Below are 23,390 nucleotides of genomic sequence, written 5' to 3' on the forward strand. Positions count from 1 at the left end.
CTTGATGGCTAGAAGAGAGAAGCCCTCACTATGGTAAAGCTGCCAGCACGCTTCTGACTCATGTTTTGGGGGAAGACACAAATGGGCCTTTGGTTTTGCAGTAGTAACAGCAGGATTCTCTTCTGGCATGGAGGAGTCCGAGGCATAACCATGTAATGGGTTGTCTTCACTGTGGGCAGAAATTCATGGGGAGAGGATTTCAGTTGTTTGGGAAAGAGGCTGACACCAGGTTGAGCCCAGAGAAAGCTGAGAATAAGGGTCCTAGACTCAGTGACACATCCAAACCCCTGACCCCGCTACAGGGAGAGGCAGGCCTGTGGTCCCACATCAGGGGCTCTGATGTAAGGGAGAAGACCCCTTAGCAGGGCCCAGCCCAAGGACCACAGGAACTCTGCATTCCAGGATCCAGTTTTGATGCTTGTCCATTCCACTGTAGGATTTCTGCTCAGACCTTTCGTAAAGTTTTGCTCAGCTTTGCTCTTTTGTCCTAGCCTTGACTGTGCTTTGAGGAAGCACCTGTATCCGTGGGGTGGCCATGGTGAGTGTGGCTGCAGCCTGGAGAAGCTGGTTACAGGGGGATAGGGGATGACATGCAGGGAGTGATGGGGTGATTTAAGGCGAGATATGGGCCTGGTGCCGACCAGAATGGATTTGTGGGACATAGGAGCATCGCTGGGCATTTCCAAGAACATTGAGGGGAGGTAATCCCGGTGAACAGTGCATAGGATGCTCCATGGATAACAAGGGCAGGCTGGAGACCTTGGCACCTTGAGGGAAGAATGAGCCACACAGACCCTGCAGGAGGTGGATCAAAGACAAGTGAGCCAGCTAAGCAGGTCAGGGCTCCTTAGTCCCCTGGAGGTCCTCTGGCCCCTCCATCACTCAGCAGGGAAAGGCATTCCTCTGAGGTTGTTCCTTGCGCCTCATTGCACAGGTTTTGCTGACCACCAGCCCCAACTTGGTCCAGCCCACTGCATTCTGCTACATCCTGCCCACTCCATGTGGCTTGCACTGGCTGCACAATGAGGTCTAACTCTTAGATTCAAAAAACCACTGCCTCTAGGCAAGGTGGAGAGGATGTGGCTTACCAGCAATTCACATAAACTCAATGTGTGTCAGCAATAAGATTTCTCACCAGAAGTAAAGAAGCAGAGAGGAAAATGGGCCTGTTCTCCATGGGGCAGGTCAGACAGACTTGGTCTCACTTCACATTCCAGGCGTCACATTTGAAGAAGTGGATTTTGTTTAGATGAAGGTACAGAGGGGTGGGTGCTTAAAACCTCTTAAGTTTAGGGCTGGATGTGGTGGCTTATGCCTTTAATCCTGGGGAGGCCAAGGCAGGTGGATCACTTGAGGCCAGGAGTTTGAGACCAGCCTGGCCAACATGGCGAAACCCTCTTCTCTACTAAAAATACAAAAATTAGCTGGCTGTGGTGGCACACACCTGTAATCCCAGCTACTTGGGAGGCTGAGGCAGGAGAATTGGTTGAACTTGAGAAGCAGAGGTTGCAATGAGCCAAGACTGTGCCACTGCACTCCAGCCTGGGTGACAGAGCAAGGCTCTGTCTCAAAACAAAACAAAAAACCTGTTAAGTTGAGGTGGCTTGAAGAGCTGCCTGTCAGAGACTGGCCAGATGCTCACCAATTCTGCCTCTTTTTCCTGCATCCATAGGAAAACTACCTTTCCCAGCCTCCCTTGCAGTTAGGTTGAGGCCACATGACTGGGATCTGACCAATGGAATGTAAGTAGCAGGGATATTTGCCATTTCCACACTTGGCCAAAAACCCCTGTGAGATTCTCTTTTTTCTGCATCCCCTTACCTGTGTGGGTGAAAAGGGAGACCCCAAGATGATGGACTCTGGTGATGGGAGGATCCTGAATCACTGCCATCACTTTGGGAAAGACTTGCCAGAAAGCAGCCTCTCGTTGGACTTTGCATGAAGTTTTCTGCCCAACCCTGAAATTACTCATCTTGGGTAGTGGTGAGTTGTCATTGGTGGTGTTTGTAGACAGACTGGACTGTCATTTTTGGGGAATGCAGAGGGGAGACTTCATGGAGAGGGAACTGAATATTATGACCTCTCTGGTATATGCCAGCACTAATATCTAACGTGTAATTTAGCAGTATTCTTCTGAAAGTTGTTGAATTAAAGCAAATGGGATTGAAATCCCATTTCCCCAGAGGAGTACTGGGCACCATTATAACCTCAGGATTAATGCCATCTGTCTTAACCCATTTTCTATGGCTAAAACAGAATACCACGGACTAGGTTATTTATAAAGAACAGACATTTCTTTGGCTTATGGTTCTAGAGACTGGGAAGTCCAAGAGAATGGTGCCAGCATCTGACAGGGGTCATCTCCTGGCAGAAAGCAGAAAGGCAAGCGAGCTCTGAAGAGAGAAAAAAAGGGGGCTGAACTCCCCCAGTAACAAACTCTCTCCCACCATAACGGCATTAACCCATGACCTAATACCTCTTAAAGGTCCCACCTCTTTGCATAGTTACAATGGCAATGAAATTTCAGCATGAGTTTTGGAGGGGACATTCAAATCATAGTATCATCAGAGACCACTGTCTTGCCAGATGAATTCCAGGGATGGAGGCTTCAGGATCACCAGCTACAAGAAGTGGCTTTTTCAGAAAAGCAATGAGCCAAGAGGGTCAAAGTTTGGCTCTCTTTTGGTTGGACCAGCCAGAGGAAAGCAGCAGATAGGGATGTATTTCGTGCTGAAAATTTCTCCCACTCTTGTCTGGCCAACCCACAGACCAGTGTGTGTAACAGGAAGATGAGCCCTGTGTGTAAACAGGAAGATGAGCCCTCATCTGACTAAACAACTCTGGTGAATAAGAAATAAATCCTAATGGCTTCTGTCACCTTCCAAACCAGATGGACTTTTTCTTCCACCCATCCTCTCAGGAGAGAAAGGAGTCATAATCCCCAATATTGTCCTTACTTAATCTGTTTAGAAGAAGGATCTACTCTTCTGGAACACTCCAGGACTCTAGGAGCCTGACCTAGAGAGGGATTAAGTGACCAAGATCAAATTTACATTTTAATATGATGCAGTTAATCCTCAGTGATAAACATGGCATATGCCACCGTTGAGAAGATGCTCCAGCCTAAAGAGGCAGGTCAGCAAATGTAGGCCTCTCCAAACAAAGCCCCGTCACTGAGGACAGCCCCACAGAGATGAATGCAACAGGCCCTTCTTCTCTAGTGAGGAGGAGGTGGTCTGATGGAGCCCTCCCTCACTGTGGGGAGCAGCTACCCAGCAGGTACAAGGGGTCATGTGGCCAAGGACAGAGTGGGTGATATTCTCCAAACCACATGACTGGGCTCTGTCCTCAAAAGGGAGTTGGCCAAGTTAAACCACAGAGCGAATTTGCAACACCACACTGAAGAACTGGGTGGTACTTTATGAATCTCAAGTGGAGAGAGAGAAGGCTCTACTTCACTCGAGGGCTGTGTCCTTCTTGACCATTTGCTGGGTAATCAAGTGCAAATCCCCTAATCGCTCTGCTTGAGTTTGCCCTGAGAAGGTCAACCTCTGCCTTTTCCTGACTCCTTTGGTTCTTCAAGGGCCCTCTAGACCCCCCTGGTGTTGAAGACTCCCTACCCCATAAGGACTGCAGCATACTCCCAAGGTGTCCAGTTACTTTTATTTGCAGACTGAAGTTGGCTACATAAATCCACTGCACAGTCAACACACGTAGACTTGGCAAAAAGAGAGGATAATAGAAAAATACAACTCTTGATAGTAAATGAGACTGCCCTCAGCTCATCCCAGTCTGTATCAGTGGGAAGCTGGTGTTTAAGGTCAACATAGGAGGAAGTGCTGTGGAATGAGGAGGCATGGAGGCTTCCACCAATGTCATTGACCCAGTAAGATCCTGGACTGAGTTGCATGGGCTCTTCTTGGCTGTGTGGTCATTTCTGCCACCTTCAAACTTGGTCACTTCCTCCTCTAGGAAGGGGAAGAGAACCTCCCCAAGTCATCGGACACCCTCCATAAGGATCTGAGCAGGGGCTGTGCAGTGAAAGCCAAGTGTAGCCCTGGGACCGCTGTGAGCACCCTTCCCTGGGGCACCACGAGCCTGAGCTGTTGCATCTAGGCATCCCCAGTGAAAGGGCTAAGAGACACAGCACAAAGGATCAACCTCTTCGAGGCTGGGGGGAAGAGGGGGAGACTGAGGAAGGGGTTCTGCCTGGGCCTCCCTTTGGTAGATTCCAGAAATGTTTACTGATGCCAACTTCTGCTCCTAGCCCCTGGTCCCTTCTTGGAGGAAGCCCAGGTAGCCTCTTGGTTCTGAAGAACTCGAGTCCCAGGCCTTGGAGGGCATCCCTAGTCAGAGCTGGTCCCAGTCCACTGACCAGAAGGTCTGAAGGGCTAGCATTTCTGTGGAGGTGGGCAGGTCTTCTGGAGCAGCAGGTGGCTCTCCCAGTTCTTATGGCTGGAGCTAGGGTCCTCCTCTGCCTATAACTTCCTCAATTCCCCAAACCCAACACCCTCTACCTTCCTTCTCTCCTCCTCCTTTCCTTCCCCCTCTTTCTTTCCTTTCCTCTCTTCCCTTCCTTCCCCCTCCTGCCTGCCTTCCCCCTCCTGCCTGCCTTCCCCCTCCTGCCTGCCTTCCCCCTCCAGTCTTCCCTTCCCACCCTGTTGTGGGTGGGCTCCAGTGCTGATCCCACCGGGACATTTGGACAGGCATTGTCTGTGACAACGGTGGCATTGGAAGGCCCTGGCAGGTGAACACCCAGCCTCCCACCCTCCATGTCCTCCCACTCCCCATGCACAAACTCTGCAGGAAGCAGGCCAGGGAGCACAGTTCACTGTCTTCCCCCCACCAGCAGCCCCAGCCTGGCCACATCGCAGCCACGGCAGAGGACACCATGAGCCAACGGGGGCTTATTCCCACCCTCGGCGGTCCCAGCGGGCTCAGCAAGCCAGAGCAGGCTTCCAGAGTCACAGGGGCCTCGCTGCCTCCGCAGAAAGCGGCACCGGTGCTGGGGGAAGCAGGAGGCGGCCGGCCCTGAGGCCCATGGACTGAAGGTTCAGGCCTCACATGGCCCCACCCGCGGGGATCCCAGGCTAGGCCAACCTGCCCGTGGGGGACCCGCCCGACCCTGGCGAGTTAGGGGTCTGGAAGGCCGGGTGGAGCTTGGTCAACAGCTCGGGCTCCTCCCCCTGGGCCCCGCTTTTCCCGGAGGCCTCGGGGGCACCCAGCGGGTAGGCCTCCCGGGCCCGGCCGGTCCTGGAGCAGGTGAGGAAGGCCAGGCAGGCCCCGCGGAGGCGGGCCAGGTCCCGGTGGGTGGTCTCGCTGACGAAGCAGTAGAGCACGGGGTCGGCGACGCAGTTGAAGCTGGTGAGCAAGAGGGAGAAGTGGTAGGCGTTGAAAACGCCCTTGGCGAAGTCGCAGCTGGCCTCCCAGACGCTGCGCACCAGCAGCAGCACGTGGTAGGGCAGGAAGCAGGCCAGGAAGATGACCACGGTGCTGAGCACCAGCCGCTGGATCTGGTCCTTGCGGCTCTTCTGGGTGCCGTGGCTCCGGCGCACGGCGCGCAGGATGCCCTGGTAGGACGCCAGCAGCAGGCAGATGGGGAAGAGGAAGCCCACCAGGAAGCGGTAGTAGTTGATGGCACGCTGCCATGCCTGGATGGGGTAGTGCTCAAAGCACACGCGGTGCTGGTTCTCGTCCTCGATGACCTCCTCGTGCATCAGGAAGTAGATGCTGGTCAGCAGCTCCTTGGCCCAGATGACCACGCTGACGCCGACGGCCGCCTTCAGGGTTCGGAACTGGTGGAAGCGGAAGGGATGGGCCACAGCCAGGTAGCGGTCCACGGAGATGCAGCAGAGGAAGCCCACGCTGATGTAGATGTTCTCGTAGAGGAGGATGCCGCACACCTGGCAGGACAGGTCGCCGTGAGACCAGTTGTCGTGCTGCAGCACGTACTGCAGCCAGAAGGGCAGCGAGCAGATGTAGAAGAGGTCGGCCACCGTCAGGTTGCACAGGTACACGCCCAGCTCGTTCCGGGCCTTGATCTGCAGGTAGCCGAAGTAGAGGGACAGGCAGTTGGCCGGGAAGCCCACCACCAGCACCGTAACATAGACCACCGGGGCTAGCGTCTGGTGGATGGTATGGTCGATGGTACAGCTCATCGAGGAGTTGTCTGCAGTGATGTTCCCCATCTTTGGGCCTGAAGGGGCCACACTCCTCATGGGTTCAGGGACTGGGCCTGTCTCTCCACCGCCATCCTGTTTATAGAAGGTGGTTCAAGCTCTACCAAGGGCTGGGCATCGCTGGTGGTGGGCAAGACCCTGAAAGTCAGAGGCAGGAAAGGCTTATAATAGTAGCTAACGTGTATGTGGCACCTACTGTGTGTCAGGAACCGTTCTAAATCCTTTACTCATTTAATTTAGAAGGTGTACTAGCCCACCAACTCCAATTCAACTAGAATATCTGAACGGCTGGCCATGATGGCTTACACCTGTAAGCCCAGCACTTTGGGAGGTGGAGATCGCTCAAGCTCAAGAGTTCAAGACCAGCCTGGGCAACATGGCAAGCCGTTGTCTCTGTAATTAACAAATAAATAAATAAATAAGAAGAATAGATCTGAATGGGAGCCCCAGGCAAGGTGGCTCACACCTGTATTCCCAACACTTTGGGAGGCCAAGGTGGGCAGATCACTTGAGGTCAGGAGTTCGAGACCGGCCTGGCCAACATGGCAAAACCCTGTCTCTACTAAAAATACAAAAATTAGCTGGGCATGTTGGCATGCATCTGTAATCCCAGCTACTCGGGAGGCTGAGGCAGGAGATTCGCTTGAACCTGGGAGGCGGAGGTTGCAGTGACCCAAGATTGTGCCACTCTACTCCAGCCTGAGTGACAGGGGGAGACTCTGTCTCAATAGAAAAAAAAAAAAAAAAAGAATATATCCGAATGGGTCACATACCAAGATGCTGCAGGGTAGCTTACGTCTCCCCTCCCCATTCCCTGGCTTTGCCTATGTATTCCCCATCCTTTATATATTTTCCTGCTCCCTTGGTGTAGCAAGTAAGGCTAGAGGTTCTTATGAGCATGTGCCCACCCTGAGCCTGCTCTCCCAGGGAGACTTGGGGCAAAGATCAGTTCTAACTCACACGCGATAGCACCGGCCACCTTCATCCACAGCAATAGGCAGCGTTCACATTTGTCCTACTTGCTCATAGGAATGTACTACTTAGGTCCATTTACACTGAAGCCACTGCCCCTCATGGGGACCTCTCCAGATAGCATCAGAAGACGCCCAACCTTGTCTACATTTTACCACGTTCTGGCAAGAAACAAAAACCCAGTTTCCCACAAGCACAGCCTGGACTGTTGGGTATTCATCCAGCAAGAGCTACCTCTCCTCTCCTCCATGGAGCTCCGGGAAAGCTCTGGACCAAGGCCCCAGGACATGAGCGCCAGGCCAGGGCCAGCCACGTACAGACTGCAAGTCACTTACCTTGCCTCAGCCTAGGTTTCCTCACCTGACAAATGGAGATAAAAACACCTGCCCTTGGGGGTCAGTATCAGGGCCACATCAAATGATGGGTATGCAAACACAGGGCATTGTTTTTCCAGAAGCAAAGAGGAGTAGTAGGAGATTATAATCTTACTGGAATTCGTGAGAAGTTCCTATTTATTGGCTGGGTGCAGTGGCTCACACCCATAATCCCAGCATTTTGGGAGGCTGAGGTGGGCAGATCACTTAAGGTCAGGAGTTTGAGACCAGCCTGGCCAGTGTGGCAAAACTCTGTCTCTACTGAAAATTAGCCAGGCATGCTGGCGGGCTCCTGTAATCTCAGCTACTCGGGAGGCTAAGGCACGAGAATCCCTTGAACCTGGGAGGCAGAGCTTGCGGTAAGCCGAGATTGCACCACTGCCTGGGCGACAGAGTGAGACTCCATCTCAAAAAAAAGAAGTTCTTATTGAGAATTTAACAAAGAAGATTCCAGATATATGAATAAGTTTGAGCAAGATAGAATACAATGTTTTGGTTGGGCGCAGTGGCTCACACCTGTAATCCCAGCACTTTGGGAGGAAAAGGCAGGTGGATCACCTGAGGTCAGGAGTTCGAGACCAGCCTGGCCAACATGATGAAACCCCGTCTCTACTAAAAATTCAAAAAGTAGCCAGGTGTGATGGCGGGTACCTGTAGTCCCAGCTACTCAGGAGGCTGAGGCATGAAAATCACTTGAACCTGGGAGGCAGAGGTTGCAGTGAACTGAGATCATACCACTGTACCCCAGCCTGGGTAACAGAGCAAGAGTCCGTCTCAAAAACAAAAAAAACTTCTTGGATGAATAGGTGAATGACACTTTCCATCTTCCAGGTGAGGAAACTGTGGTTCTAAAGGGCAAGTGACTTGCCTGAAGCCAGCCTGAGGAAGGAAGCTTTGCTGCTAGAATCCAGGTCTCCTTGCTCCACATCCCTGCCACGTACAGTCTCTGCCTGAGACTCAGCTCCCCCACCTCTCAGTTCCCAGAAAACAGGGACTCCCAGTCGCTGACTCACCTCTTCCATCCTCTTCAGGGCACTGGCCTAGAATTCCAGTGATGGTGGTGGGAGGGAGTTGCTTCTTGTTTTCATTGTGGTAAAACACACATAAAATAACATTTACCATTTTAGCCACTTTTTTTTTTTTTTTTTTTAGATGGAGTTTCACTCTTGTTACCCAGGCTAGAGTGCAATGGCGCAATCTCGGCTCACCGCAACCTCCGCCTCCCAAGTTCAAGCGATTCTCCTGCCTCAGCCTCCTGAGTAGTTGGGATTACAGGCATGCACCACCATGCCCGGCTAATTTGGTATTTTTAGTAGAGATGGGGTTTCTCCATGTTGGTCAGGTTGGCCTCGAACTCCCCACCTCAGGTGATCCACTCACCTCAGCCTCCCAAGGTGCTGGGATTAGAGGCGTGCGCCACCGCACCCGGCCCATTTTAGCCACTTTCAAGTGGCATTAAGTATATCGACACTGTTGTGCAACCATCACCACCCTCCATCTCCAGAACTCTTTTCATCTTGCAAAATTAAAACTCTGTACCCATTAAATAATAACTTCCCAGCCCCTAGCAACCACCATTTCTGTCTCTGTGAACTTGACTGTTCTAGGGACCTCATATAAATGGAATCAGACAGTATTTGTCCTTTTGTGTCTGGCTTATTTAACTTAGTATAATGTCTTCAAGATTCATCCATCTTGTAGCACATGTCAGAATTTCCTGCCTTTTTAAGGCTGAATAATAGTCCATGGTATGCACAGCCCACATTTGGTTTATCCATGCATTGATGGACACTGGGATTGTTTTTACCATTTGGCTATTGTGAATAAAGCTGCTATGAACATGAGTGTACAAAGATCTGTTCAAGTTCCCACTTGCAGTTCTTTTGGGTATATACTCAGAATTGGAACTGCTGGATCATATGTTAGTTCTATTTTTAATTTTTTGAGGAACCGCCCTACCGTTTTCCATACTGGCTGCACCATCTTACATTTCCACCGGCAATACACAACAGTGGGTTTGGGGTTTGTTTGTTTGTTTGTTTTCATTTGTATGTTTTGGTGGTGAGAAAAAGGGGAGAAGGAACAGCTGAAGTCCGTGATCCCAAAACTCTGCCCACAGCCCAGTGAATCAGAATTCAGCCCTAGTCATCCTCCTCTTGCCAGCCCTCCTGTCCCTGAATTGCAAGCTCACACCTGTGGGGCCAAATGCTTTGCCAGGCTTACATATGAGGAAATCCACAGCAGCTCGTGTCCCCGAATGGTCCCCTATCCAGGGCCGTTCCTGTTTCCGAATTTACTTCAGGTTCTCCACAGTCCACATAAAATCTGCCCACAGGAAGATAAAATCCATTCATAAAAGCACAGGCCCCCAGGCTCCCCCCAAATGGCAAATGAAGTCCCCATGAAAACACAACCAGTCGTCTTGGAAATTCACTGAGCATCATCAGGCTATGGTTTACGAGTGGTGGGTGTATATACATGTAGGGTGGTGCTTCCTCTTCCCTAGGCCAACAATAAGCTAATTCTGGCAACCAAAGTCAGAAACATTCAAGCCTAAAGAACAAAGAAGAAACATTTACTCCGTTTAGATGAAAACATGTCCTACATTCATTTTGGAGAGAAAAGAGGGTTTTGGTATTCTAATGCTGCAGTACTTGAACTTAGGTACTTTAGAATCCCCTGGGGAATTTGCTATGACAGATCGCTAAGCCTCACCTCCAGAGTTTCAGACTCAGTGAGTCTGGGCTGGGGCTCAGGAATTTTACATTTCAAACAAGTTGCCAGGTGATGCGGATGCTGCCAGCCCATGGACCACACTTTGAGTAGCAAGGTGCTAGGAGAGTCTGGAAGGTCCAGGGTTCAGCTCCTGAGTGCATGCCCTACAAGAGCTCCCAAGGCAGGGAAACAGAGGAAGCTGGCAGGGGAATGTGATCCAGCAGGACCTTGTGGGCACAACCAGGTCGCAGCCCTTGGGATGTCTCCCAGCTGATTCAAGGCCCCAAGAAAAGGCGATTAAACCTGAGCACTTACACCTTTTATTTGCAAAATACAGTTTACAGAGCTTTTCACTTCTGTTCTCTTGTCCAATTTTAAAAACAGCCATTTAGAGATGTGTCCATTCTAGAGATGAGAAAACTGAGGTCAGACAGATAAAGCAGCTTGAACTATCCAGTACCCTGGCTGTCACTGCACAAGTGTGTGTAGAGCATCTCCGATGTTCATAGCACCAAGCTAGACATGGAGGACCTAGAGGTCAACAAGAAATGGGCCAGGTGTGATGGCTCATGCCCGTAATCTCAGCACTAGCTGAGGTGAGAGCCCAGGGGTTCAAGTATCGGGGGAATCACCCCTGATAATTTAACGTACTTTCATGTAGGTTCTATTTCCCTAAGTGTCAGCCGGTCTGAGAAATAAAGGGAAAGAGTACAAAAGAGAGAAATTTTAAAGCTGGGTGTCCAGGGGAGACATCACATGTCGGCAGGTTCCATGATGCCCCTCAAGCCGCAAAACCAGCAAGTTTTTATTAGTGATTTTCAAAGGGGAGGGAGTGTACAAATAGGGTGTGGGTCACATGCTTCACAAGGTAATAAAATATCACAAGGCAAATGGAGGCAGGGCGAGATCACAGGACCAAGGCGAAATTAAAAATGCTAATGAAGTTTCATGTCCCACTGGGCACACATTGTCATTGATAACATCTTATCAGGAGACAGAGTTTGAGAGCAGACAACCAGTCTGATCAAAATTTATTAGGCGGGAATTTCCTCATCCTAATCAGCTTGGGAGCGCTACAGGAGACTGGGGCTTATTTCATCTCTTATCTGCAACCGTATAAGACAGACATTCCCAGAGCAGCCATTTTAGACACCTACCCCTGGGAATGCATTCTCTTTCTTAGGGCTGTTCCTTGCTGAGAAAAAGAATTCAGCGATATTTCTCCTATATGCTTTTGAAAGAAGAGAAATATGGCTCTGTTCTGCCCAGCTCTCAGGCAGCCAGACCTAATGGTTATCTCCCTTGTTCCCTGAACATTGCTGTTATCCTGTTCTTTCAAGCTGCCCAGATTTCATATTGTTTAAACACACATGCTTTACGAACAATTTGTGCAGTTAACACAATCATCACAGGGTCCTGAAGCAACATGCATCCTCAGCTTACGAAGATGATGGGATTAAGAGATTAAAGACAGGCATAGGAAATCATAAGAGTATTGATGAGGGAAGTGATAAATGTCCATGAAATCTTCACAATTTATGTTGAGATTGCAGTAAAGACAGGCATAAGAAATTATAAAAGTATTAATTTGGGGAACTAATAAATGTCCATGAAATCTTCACAATTTATCTTCTTCTGCCATGGCTTCAGCCAGTCCCTCCATTCAGGGTCCCTGACTTCCCACAACATTCAAGACCAGCCTGGGCAACACAGCAAGACTCTGTCTCTACATAAAATTTAAAAATTAGCCAGGCATGGTGGTGCACACCTATAGTCCCAGCTAATCAGAAGGCTGAAGTGGGAGGATTGCTTGAGCCCAGGAGGTCGAGGCCGCAGTGAGCCATGTTCATGCCACTGTACTCCAGCCTGGGTGACAGAGTGAGATCCCCCATCTCAAAACAAAATGCAAGAAATGGCTCCCAGTCTCAAGGAACCTCCAAGCTCGAAAGACAGGAATGTCCCATGCACAAATCACTAGCATGCAAGGCAGTGTATGGTGGGTGCAGTGTGCCTCTCTCCCACACACATTAAACACTGGTTTGCCCTTTTTATTCCCTGTGCACTCCCTGTGGGATGGCTGCTTCTCCGTGGTTTCAACCCCATCTACACTCTGATGACTCCCAGGTCTTTCCCAGGATGAAGGCATAACTGGCTTCCTGCCACTCACAGGACACGCTCAGTGAGGCCCATGCTGGGTCCATCATTTTCTCTACTGGTCTGTTCTTGGAAGGGGCCTCCTCACCTGCCCAATCACTCATGTCAATGGCTGGCCTTCAGCTTTCACCCACATCTTCATCCACAGCATCCAGTTAATTTCCAAGTTCTACCATTTTCAACTCTAAGTATTTCCTATGTCCATCTCCTCCTCTTCAGCTCTCTTGCCAGCACCCTAGATGGGCTTGGTCAAAAGCTCCTTCCCAGAGTCAGTGCAACAGCCTCCTCTTGGGCTGCTTCCTGTCTCCATCTTACTATCCTCAAAGCCATCCTCTAAACAGAAATCTAACCCAGTCACACCCTGCTGCAAACGCTTCCATGGTTCTCCAATCATCCACCCATCCATCCATCTGTTCATCCATCCATTCACATATCTATCATCCATTCATCCATCCATCCACCCAAGTATTCATTCATACAACAAATACTCACCAAGTGTCTATTATACGGAAGGCACAACACTAGACACTGGCCCCTAGTAACAAGTGGCTTTTAGTCTTAAAGGGGAGGAGAGAAGATAAGTGAAACAAGCTCACAAAGAGAGTGCAGGATTTTGTGAGGGTTCATGGGTGGGGACCTCACCCTGTCAGGAAAGGCCTTCCTGAGCATCGGCAGTTACAGTAAGATCAGGAGAAAGAGGAAGTGCTGCCCAAGCAGAGGAGAGTTTCTACCTGTGGAAAATGTGTGGAAACAGACGAAATGCAAGAGGAAGAGAAGGGGCAGCTCTGCGGAACTGAAAGTAGGTTGGTGTGACTGGATCTAAATAAGAGGTAGGCAGGGCGAGAGAGGAAACAGTGTGAAGCTGTAGAACTGGCAAGTAATTATAAGGGAGGTGGGGAACAACCGGGGCAAATCGGAGATTTTTCTTGGTGCCTGGTCCTTATAGCCTCCACAAAATTATTTGTTGGATGGATGGTGGAGAGGTGGGAGGGTGAATGAGTAAATGGAGGGATAGGGGTAGCCAGATAGATGGATGACTGGATGGCTGGACAGATGGATATATGGGCAGCTGGAGAGGTGAGTGGATAGATGGGTGGGTGGATGGATAAGTGGATGGGTAAATGTGTAAATGGATGCACGGGTGAGGGGAAGATGGATAGATGGATGAGGGAATGGGTGGCAGATTGATTATGGGTGGGTGGGTAGGTAAGTAGGTGAGTAGGTGAGTGAGTGGATAGGTAAATGGTGGGGGGTTGAGGCTGGGTGCTGGGAGAGTGAGGATATCATTAATAGAAACAGGAAAGTGAGGAGGAGGAATCACTGTGGTCCTCTCTCTGCTTAGCCTGCCTGAGCTGGTCTGAGGGTCCTGATTTTTCACCCGTGCCTTCCCTTCTACTGTTCCCTGAGGACAGGCACCCCCAGATGGAAACTCTGACTTGTCTTCTACCTCATCTCCACAGGAACCTTGCTCCTCAAAAATCAAAGAACACAGTGGATGCAAAAATATTCTGTAAACGGAAAAATGTAGACGTAGAGAAGAACTAAGCCACATCTGTCGAGGGCCCTGCACTTGCCAGGCAAGTTTCTGAATGTCTGTTCTCTCTTTCAACACCACTCTCATCAGCTCCTACTTTACAGATAAAGAAACTGAGGCTCAGAGAGATGAACCAACCTGCTGAAGTCTCCGCAGTTGAGATGCGGCAGGCCAGGTCTGGAACTCTGACTGGTCCACACTTTCCTTCATGCTGTGCTGACTATCATGATCATCCCGGAACCACCACCCTCAAGCCCCCAGCTCGGCCAACCTCCAATCCTCACAGATGCTGCAGCAATGGCCACCAGGCTTGGTCCTGGGCTGGCCCCCTTCACCCGGACTATGCTTTAGCAGGTCAACCATGTTTTCAACGCCCACTGAGGAAAACCAGCCACGTGGCCAGTCCGTAGTTTGGGAAGGCATTAGAGAAAAGAATCAAAATAACACTTTATTACCCAGCTAAGAAATTGAGAAAAACTATAGAGTGACTCAATGCCTGAAAGCAAATCTTTAGCAAATGCAAATCAGCATAGAAGTCTCTGAGGACTTTAACGACCAAGAGAAATTAAGCTCCCAACAGGAAGGAAAGGCCTCTCTGACTAAGCTAGGAGTCTCTTGCATGTCCCAAGTCAGAAGGCGGAGGTGCCTCAATGCTGGATTCCAGCTGGCACATAAATAGTGATCTAACTCGCCCCGCTTTTGTGCGGCACACATTGGCACGCACACAGACAGTTACTCATGGTGCCAGGGCTGCTCACGGAACCCCAAACCCACAAGAGCTGGGGAGTTTCCCCAGGGCCCAGCTTCCTTTTCCTTCAGCCGGCCAAACCTCTGCATGCTTTAAGCAAGGCTGTTTCATTTTCTGAAAGTGTTAATTTTTCCCTCTGAGGAGAGGGGAAAAATCAGGATGCATTTTTCCTTAGTCCCCATTTTCCCCCCAGATCGCCTCACTCCAGCAACAACGTGGACCATAGCATCTCACTTCTAGAACCCTTGTCACTGTTTCAAAGGTCAGTCCCATCTGGGCTCACAAAGTCCCTGCAAGTCAGGTGGGCTGGCATTGCTAAGCCATTTCTCAGAACCTGAAGCCCAGAGAGGCTAACGCAGGGAGGCTCAAACTCACACGGTCAGTTGGGGTGGATCTGAATCCAGAACCCATGTGTCTAGGCACCAACTTGCTGCCTTTGAGCTTTTTGGATCACAAGCAATAGCAAGAAATACACCTGACATCACGACCCAGAACACACAGACACAGACACACATGCACACACACACACACACACTCACCTGTACAAAGCAACAAACTTCCCCAAAGCAATACTTACCCTACTTCTTGCCACGCACTCTGATCATTTCTATTCTATTTCAATCTTTTAAATGCAGGTCATGAGCTACAAAGTTGATTTACTGACCCATGAATGGGTCACAACCCGCAGTTTGGAAACAGCTGGATGGACCCCCACCTGTGCTTTCCAGTTTCTCCTAGAGCCTCAGGGCCCCAAGAAGGCAGTGTGGTCTCTGCAGCCAGGTGAGGAGCAGGCAGCTGCTGAAATCAGGACGGAGGGAGTCCTCTGAGAGGGGAGTCTGAAACGAGTCCTCTCTGACTCTGCCTGCCTCCGCTAGGCTCTCCCCTCAAACCTCAAACAGCTGGGCTTCCTGCAGAGGCTCTGCAGGAGCCTGGGCACCCTTGCAGCCACGATCCCAGCTCTCCCTCCAGCGACTTCCCGCAGCCTGAACCTCCCAGCTCCGGCTAGAAAATCCCCAGCTGGAGGCTGCCCATTCCCGAGCTGAGGCAGAATCATGTGAACTCCAATCTGGTGTCAGGCTGGGCGGTTGCCGAGGAACCACTCGCCAGCCAGAGGCTGAGGGCGGCGGAATGGCTCTCTCCACGCATCCTCCTCTGCTCTGCATGCAACCCAGAGTCAGTGAGCAGCCTCGCCGGGAATGTGAAAGCCTGAGCTAGGGGCGGGTGCCCTCAGGACTGTGGTGGGGCGATAAAGGAGGAGGGGGTGGGCTAATTCTAGCCACCTTTCAGCACCTACAGGATACCAAGATCCAGGCAAAGGCGGGGGAAGCTGCCAACATCTGGGTCACTGGGGTTCAACCCTGGCCACGTGCATAAGAACATACCTGGGAGCCTACAAAAAAAATATCAATGCCCGGGCCCCACCCAGGGCTGGTTAAATCATGCTTCCTGGAAGTGACATGCCAGCATCATCAATGGCTCTAAAGCTCCCTGGACTGCTCTAAAGTGCAGTGAAGGTGTGCAACCATGGATGTGGTGAAGCAGGTAGGATCCTGTTTGGCAGAGCAGCAGAGCAAAGGCAGTGGAGCTAAGGCTCTGGGCATGAGTAAGGATAGGGCAGGCATCAATGTTTTCAACTGTGTCAGTCCCCAGAGCAGGAACCAAGCCCAGGGCTCTGGCCCTGGGGGCCCTTCTGGCTCTCAGGAGCACTTACTAAACTCCCTCCCTTACACACATAACACAGAGGATGGAAAGGCCCAGCATTTTGGCATAACCACCTCCCTCCAAGACAGACTCCTTGGAAGCTGATTATAAGCTATGTTGCCAGAGCCAGGAAGCCAACAGACACGGTGCATGGGGCCACTGGGGGCACGAGTCCTTCCTTTTGGAAGCGGCCAGAGCCCTGTGCTTGGTCCCTGCTCTGGGGACCAACACAGTTTAAAACATTGATGCCCATCTTATTCATGCCAAGACCCTTGGCTCCATTGCCCTCACTCTGCTGGTAGGGGGTCTAAGGAAATCCCCTTCAGTGGGGCCTGGGCCCTCCAAGCAAATGCTACCACATAGCACACCTTTTAAAAACTATTTCCGGCCAGGTGCGGTGGCTCACGCCTGGAATCCTAGCACTTTGGGAAGCCGAAGCGGGTGGATCACCTGAGGTCAGGCGTTGGAGACCAGCCTGGTCAACATGGTGAAACCCCATCTCTATTAAAAATACAAAAATTTGCTGGGGGTGGTGGCGCATGCCTGTAATCCCAGCTACTCGGGAAGCTGAGGCAGGAGAATAACTTGAACCTGGGAGGTGGAGGTTGCAGTGAGCCAAGATCATGCCATTGCACTATTGCACTCCAGACTGGGTGACAAAAGCGAAACTCCGTCTCAAAAAAAAAAAAAAAAAAAAGTTTCCTATGTCAGTTGCTTCTTGGAGGCCTTATGTTACAAGCAAAGGCTTCAACTTGTTGTGGTGCAGTAGTGTTCATTTAGACACACGTGCTATTTCTGAGTTGCGGAAGTGTGGCTGGCTTTCCCTGATGTCATATAGGAGGACGCGGGGTTAGGAGCACAGAACTGACTTAGCAGTGACTGCCTGTCTTACCCCTAGGACACAACCTGCCAGAGAGAGAGCACCTCTGGCCTTCTACGGGGTGGCCTGGCCTAACAGGGTGTGCACACACGGGCCGTCTGCACCATCATCATCTATACCTGCAGGAGCCACTAATGGCATGGTGTCCCCTCCCGCCTCCAGCCCTGCCAGGGGCTGGCAAGCTGCCCCAGCCCCTCTGCTGGTGGCATGTGCCCTACTGCACCTGGAGTAAGGACCATGCCTTTGGGATGAAGAAGGAGGGGTGAAACTTTCTTTGGTTTTACTCAAATTGGCTGAGCCCAGGTCTTTGTGAAATGCTAGCTCAGTAAGAGAAAAAAGAGCCCATGCTCTCTCATGTGCTTGGCCCTCAAGGGGTTAGAAAATAGCCTGGAGTGGCTCAGTACCAACAGCTGCCTTTACCATTTCCTGAGCATTTGCTTTGCACCAGGTGCTGTGCTAAGCACCTTCCCCATCCTTTGTTTAATCCTTATATCAACTCTGTGTGGCAGGCATTATCCTGTTGCCCAGGCTGGAGTGCAGTGGTACCACCTCACCTCACTGCAACCTCCGCCTCCTGGGTTCAAGCAATTTTCCTGCCTCAGCCTCCCAAGTAGCTAGGATTACAGGCATGCGCCACCATACCAGGCTAATTTTTTTTTTTTTTTTTTTTTGAGATTCGCTCTTGTTGCCCAGTCTGGAGTGCAATGGTGTGATCTCGGCTCATGGCAACCTCCACCTCCTGGGTTCAAGCAATTCTCCTGCCTCAGCCTCCTGAGTAGCTGGGATTACAGGCATGTGTCACTATGCCTGGCTAATTTTGTATTTTTAGTAGAGATAGGGTTTCTCCATGTTGGTCAGGCTGATCTTGAACTCCCAACCTCAGGTGATCCTCCTGCCTCAGCCTCCCAAAGTGCTGGGATTACAGGCGTGAGCCACCGCGCTTGGCTCTAATTTTTATATTTTTAGTAGTGATGGGGTTTTGCCATGTTGGCCAGGCTGGTCTCGAACTACTGGCCTCAAGTGATCCACCTGTCTTGGCTTCCCAAAGTGCTGAGATTACAGGCGTGAGCCACCATGCCTGACCGAAACAACATTGATTTCTTATCTTGCAGTTCTGGAGGTCAAAAGCATGACGTCGATCTTACTGGCTAAAATCAAAACTGCAGTCTGCAGGGCCACATTCTTTCTCGAGGCTCTAAAATCCATTTCCTTGTCTTTTTCAGCTTCTAGAGACTTCTAGCATACCTTGGCTTGTGACAACTTCCATCTTCAAAGCCTACAGCAGTCGACTGAGTCCTCACATCACATCTCCTCTTCTGACTCTCACGTTCCCTCTTCCACTTCGAAGCGTCCTTCCTTGTGACAATGCTGGACCATCTCCTTACTTTAAGGTCAGCTGATTAGGAGTCTTAATTCCACCTGCTGCCTTAATCCCCCTTTGCCATGTAAGGTAACGCAGTCGCAGGTTCTGGGGATTAGGAACTGGACCTCTTTAGGGAGGGCATTATTCTGCTTCCCACACTCACCATGTGATACTTACTTAAAATCCTGTGTAGTGCTGGCTGGGTGAGGTGACTCATGTCTATAATCCCAGTACTTTCAGAGGCTGAGACGGGCGGATTGCTTGAACTCAGGGGTTTGAGACCAACCTGGGCAACGTGGTGAAACCCCGTCTCTACAAAAAATACAAAAAATTGGTGGGTGCAGTGGCATGTGCCTGTAGTCCCAGCTACTCAGGAGGCTGAGGCTGGGGAATTGCTTGAGCCCAGAAGGCGGAGGTTGCAGTGAGCCAAGATCACATGGGCGGCTAGAGTGAAACCTGTCTCAAGCAAAACAAAACAAAACAAAAACCCTGTACAGCGCTGCTTCTCGAATGTTAGTGTGCATGTGTTATACATCTCCCAGGAATCTTGTTAGTGTAGCTTTTGGTTCAGTTCAGTAGGTCTGGGGTAAGGCCCGAGATTCTTCCCTTCTTTTTTTTTTTTTGAGATGGAGTCTCGCTCTGTCGCCCAGGCTGGAATGCAGTGGCACGATTTCAGCTCACTGCAAGCTCCGTCTCCCGGGTTCACGCCATTCTCCTGCCTCAGCCTCCCGAGCAGCTGGGACTACAGGCGCCCGCCACCGCACCCAGCTAATTTTTTGTATTTTTAGTAGAGATGGGGTTTCACTGTGTTAGCCAGGATGGTCTTGATCTCCTGACCTCGTGATCTGCCCTCCTCGGCCTCCCAAAGAGCTGGGATTACAGGCATGAGCCACCGCGCCCTGCCTGATTCTGCCCTTCTAACATGAACTGAGGACCACCTTTATCTCTTGTACCCCCATGGCAATTGCTATAATGCTGCACAAGTGTTTGGACTAAATACATACTTGATAATGGAAAGGGCCGGGCATGGTGGCTCACACCTGTAATTCCAGCACTTTGGGAGGCCAAGGCAGCAGGATTGATTGCTTGAAGCCAGGAGTTTGAGACCAGCCTGGGCAAAAAAGTGAGACCCTGTCTGTACAAAAATTTAAAATATTAGCTGGTTGTGGTGGCCTGCACCTGTAGTCCCAGTTAGTTGGGAGGCCAAGGAGGGAGGATCCCTTGAGCCTGAAAGTTTGAGGCTGTAGTGTCCAGCCTGGGTAACAGAGAAAAACCCAAAGGAAGGAAGGGAGGAAGGGAGGGAGGGGAGGGGAGGAAGGAAGGAAGGAAAGAAGGAAGAGAAAAGGAGGGAGGGAAGGAAGGAAGGAAAAATTGAGCTCTGAGTGTTTTTATCACTGTGGTACAAGGGAGCTGGGAAAAGGGCTCGTCACACACGCTTCACACAGAAAGAAGGTGGCCTGAGGTTCTAAATGACAAACGGGTGCTGAGCAAGGGGATGCAGGGTGGGTGCTCACCTGCTTTGAGCTCCCAGTATATGCAAGCCATTGAGCTTTCCATAGGCTGCCTTGATGCCTCACAGCAACCCGCCAGGTAAATATCATCCCAGCTTTATCACTGAAAGCTCAGGGCTATCCAAGACCAAGGGTCACACAGCTGGCAAGCAAGCAGCAGTGCTGAGATTCAATTCAAGGCCTGAATTCACTGTGTTTTCATTTTTAATTAATTAATTAATTTTTAGAGATGGGGTCCCTGTTCTATCACCCAGGCTGGAGTGTAATGGTGCGATCATAGCTCACTGCAGCCTCGAAAGTCTGGGTTCAAGCAATCCTCCCACCTCAGTCTCCCCAGTAGCTGGGACTCAGGTATGGGCCATCACACCCAGCTCACTGTATTTTTTTAAAATTTTTTAGTATATGCAAGGGATTGGTTCCATCATTGTATTTATTTATTTTTATTTATTTATTTTTTGAAACAAGTCTCCCTCTGTTGCCCAGGCTGGAGTGCAGTGGCACGATCTTGGCTCACTACAACCTCCACCTCCTGAGTTCAAGTGATTCTTGTGCTTCAGCCTCCCAAGTAGCTGGGATTACAGGCACATGCCAACATGCCCGGCTAATTTTTGTATTTTTAGTGGAGACAGGGTCTCACCATGTGGCTTATGCTGGTCTCAAATTTCTGAGCTCAAGCCATCTGCCCACCTTGGCCTCCCAAAGTGCTGGGATTATAGGCATGAGCCACCGCACCTGGTCCATCATTGTATTTTAATATTTACCGATGTAATGCATGGAAATATGTATGACTGTTGGTTAATGCCTATCTTCCCCTTTACACAGGAAGCTGCCTGGGGAAGGAGGAGCTGGGTCTATTTTGTTCTTTGCTAGGGACCGTGCACACCAAAAACATGCCGAATGTTTGGGTGAATAAATGAATCTAAATTCCACTTCTTCCTGTAGCCTGCTGGGAGGGCCAGCGTGGCTAAAATTGAAGTCAGAAACTAACAATCTGGGGGAAACAGTCAGGATATAGGATGAGGCAACAAGAAGAGGGTTGGTTTGGACTCTCAGGGTGTGAGTGGGTGGCCTTGCGTGGAAGTGCATTTCCTGGTGCTGAACCGGAGACTTCCAGCCAGGAGAGTCTGTGGTCTGAGAAGGTCTGAGCTGCCTGGGGCATCTCTCCTGTCTGCAGCCGCAGCACAGACCACAGACCTGAAGGTTGCCATGGCAACCCCTGGGGCCTACTGCCCCCACTGCCTGCAGAGTGCTCCAGCCCATCAATTAATAACCTAATAATGTATGACAACAGTCACTCCAAACACACAGGAAGCAGCCCTCTTGAAAAACAAACAGACTTCTCCAGCGACTTGAGAGCTTCAAACATGCTCATTACACTCAACTCCGGGCCACCTGCTCAAATCTATTTTCTTGAATCCAAATTGCTCTCTCGTTGGCTTCTCCCTCTTGTTTTGAAGGCCCAGGGTTGACAAAGCTGGGGATTGAAGAGGTTCCAGGGAAAATGATGCTAGAGAGGCCACTGGGTAGGATGCTTGCTCCCTCAGCCCTGTGTCAGGCCCAGAGATACTGATTCTGACCAAAATGGACTGTGATAAGGCCCATGTCTCTGTCTCTGCAGGTCCTCTCCTGGGAGAAACACTTCAACTTTTGCAAAAGATTCATTAATTCATCACCATGGTGCCCAGAAAAAAAAACACAAAAGAGAAGACTCAAGTTGTGGCCAACCCAAGGTGGCTGCAAACTGTTTGACATTTTCCTCGTTGAGAGGTGGGGGTCTAAGTCCCCTCCCTTGAAATTAGGCAGGCCCTCTGACTGCCTGACCAACAGAAATAGCGTGGAAGCGACACTGTACCAGTTTTTGAGGCTAAGTCTGAAGAGACTGGCAGTTCCCACTTCCTGTCTTCTGGGAATAATTGTTCTTGAAACCTAAGTGCTATGCTGTGAGGAAGCCAAGCAGCCTCGTTGACAGGCCCACATTGAGCGGAACCAAACCCTGGCCAGCAGCCCCTGCTGCGCCCCTAGCTGACAGCCAGGTTCGACTTGTCTTGCATACCAGTATGTCATCTTGGAGGAGGATCCCCCAGCCCCAGTAGGGCCATCTCAGCTGATGCTCCAAGGAGCAGAGATGAGCCACCCCCACCAAGCCCTGCAAGAAAGACTGCCAACTAATCAGAAGGAAGACTTGCAAGTTGGGTTGGGTATACTGAAATGTAAACATGTAGCTACTACTCTTTTTTTTTTTTTTTTTTTTTTTTTGAGACGGAGTCTCGCTCTGTCACCCAGGCTGGAGTGCAGTGGCGCGATCTCTGCTCACCGCAAGCTCCTCCCCCCGGGTTCACGCCATTCTCCTGCCTCAGCCTCCCGAGTAGCTGGGATTACAGGCGCCCGCCACCATACCCAGCTAATTTTTGTATTTTTAGTAGAGACGGGGTTTCATCGTGTTAGCCAGGATGGTCTCAATCTCCTGACCTCATGATCTGCCCGCCTCAGCCTCCCAAAGTGCTGGGATTATAGGCGTGAGCCACTGCGCCCGGTCTAAGTTAATATCTTTAAATGTGGTTTGTTATGCAGCGATAACAGGAACATAAATTATTTGTCCCCCCAAATCACTTTAGGGCCTATCATGTGCTGGATTCATTCGTATAATTATTTGATTTCAATTTTTATAACAATTCCTTGAGGTGTAGGTATTATCATCTCCACTTTCCCTATGAGATACTAAGACTCAGAAAGTTAAAATATCTTGTTTGAGGCCAACCAGCTAGGAAAGATGAAACAGGAATTGTGATGCTAAAGCTCATTCCTCTACCACTGTCATCATCATCCTCATCGTGGCTGGTGCCAAGTGCTCCTCCTTCCCTCCGGGGTCTTCAGTCACCAGTCGTGGCTCATGCCTGTAATCCCAGCACTTTGGGAGGCTGAGGCAGGCGGATCACTTGAGGTCAGAAGTTTGAGACCAGCCTGACCAACATGGTGAAACCCCGTCTCTACTAAAAATACAAAAATTAGCCAGGCATGGCGGTGGGCACCTGTAGTCCCAGTTACTTGGGAGGCTGAGTCAGGGGAATCGCTTGAACCCAGGAGGTCGAGGTTGCAGTGAGCCAAGATTCCACCACTGCTCTCCAGCCTGGGCGACAAAGCAAGACTCCATCTCAAACAACAACAACAATAAAAAAGCGACTTGCCCAAGGTAATAGCTCTAAAATATGAAAGAGCTGGGACTGGACTTAGACTATCTGGTTCTGGAACTGGGCTGGCA

At 50.4% G+C, this 23,390-nt stretch overlaps 1 protein-coding gene and 1 long non-coding RNA gene across 5 annotated transcripts; one reads left to right on the forward strand and one right to left on the reverse strand.

The window, feature by feature from the left end:
• Positions 1-3,644: 3,644 nt before the first annotated feature.
• Positions 3,645-16,207, reverse strand: GPR68 (G protein-coupled receptor 68). 4 transcript variants are annotated; one of them, XM_063715702.1, is made up of 3 exons: positions 15,392-16,207; positions 9,749-9,850; positions 3,645-6,317 (listed from the first exon to the last, which is right to left on the reverse strand). In XM_063715702.1, the coding sequence occupies exon 3, from the start codon at positions 6,216-6,218 to the stop codon at positions 5,091-5,093; it is 1,128 nt and encodes a 375-aa protein (XP_063571772.1). In that variant the 5' UTR covers positions 6,219-6,317; positions 9,749-9,850; positions 15,392-16,207; the 3' UTR covers positions 3,645-5,090. The 4 variants fall into 4 exon arrangements, with proteins under 4 accessions (XP_063571772.1, XP_063571773.1, XP_009247675.1 ...); XM_063715703.1 differs by having other exon boundaries at positions 15,254-15,852; XM_009249400.4 differs by lacking the exon at positions 9,749-9,850 and having other exon boundaries at positions 15,392-15,876.
• Positions 15,326-22,528, forward strand: LOC129049819 (uncharacterized). Its single transcript, XR_008513176.2, has 3 exons — positions 15,326-15,456; positions 18,481-18,648; positions 21,750-22,528. It is a non-coding gene; the product is annotated as an uncharacterized LOC129049819 (long non-coding RNA).
• Positions 22,529-23,390: the final 862 nt, after the last annotated feature.

The sequence above is a fragment of the Pongo abelii genome, chromosome 15, assembly GCF_028885655.2.
Source record: "Pongo abelii isolate AG06213 chromosome 15, NHGRI_mPonAbe1-v2.0_pri, whole genome shotgun sequence".
NCBI lineage: Eukaryota > Metazoa > Chordata > Mammalia > Primates > Hominidae > Pongo > Pongo abelii.

Coding starts and splice junctions, on each gene's coding strand:
- GPR68 (XM_063715702.1), bottom strand. CDS start 6,218: ATGAGGAGTGTGGCCCCTTCAGGCCCAAAGATGGGGAACATCACTGCA.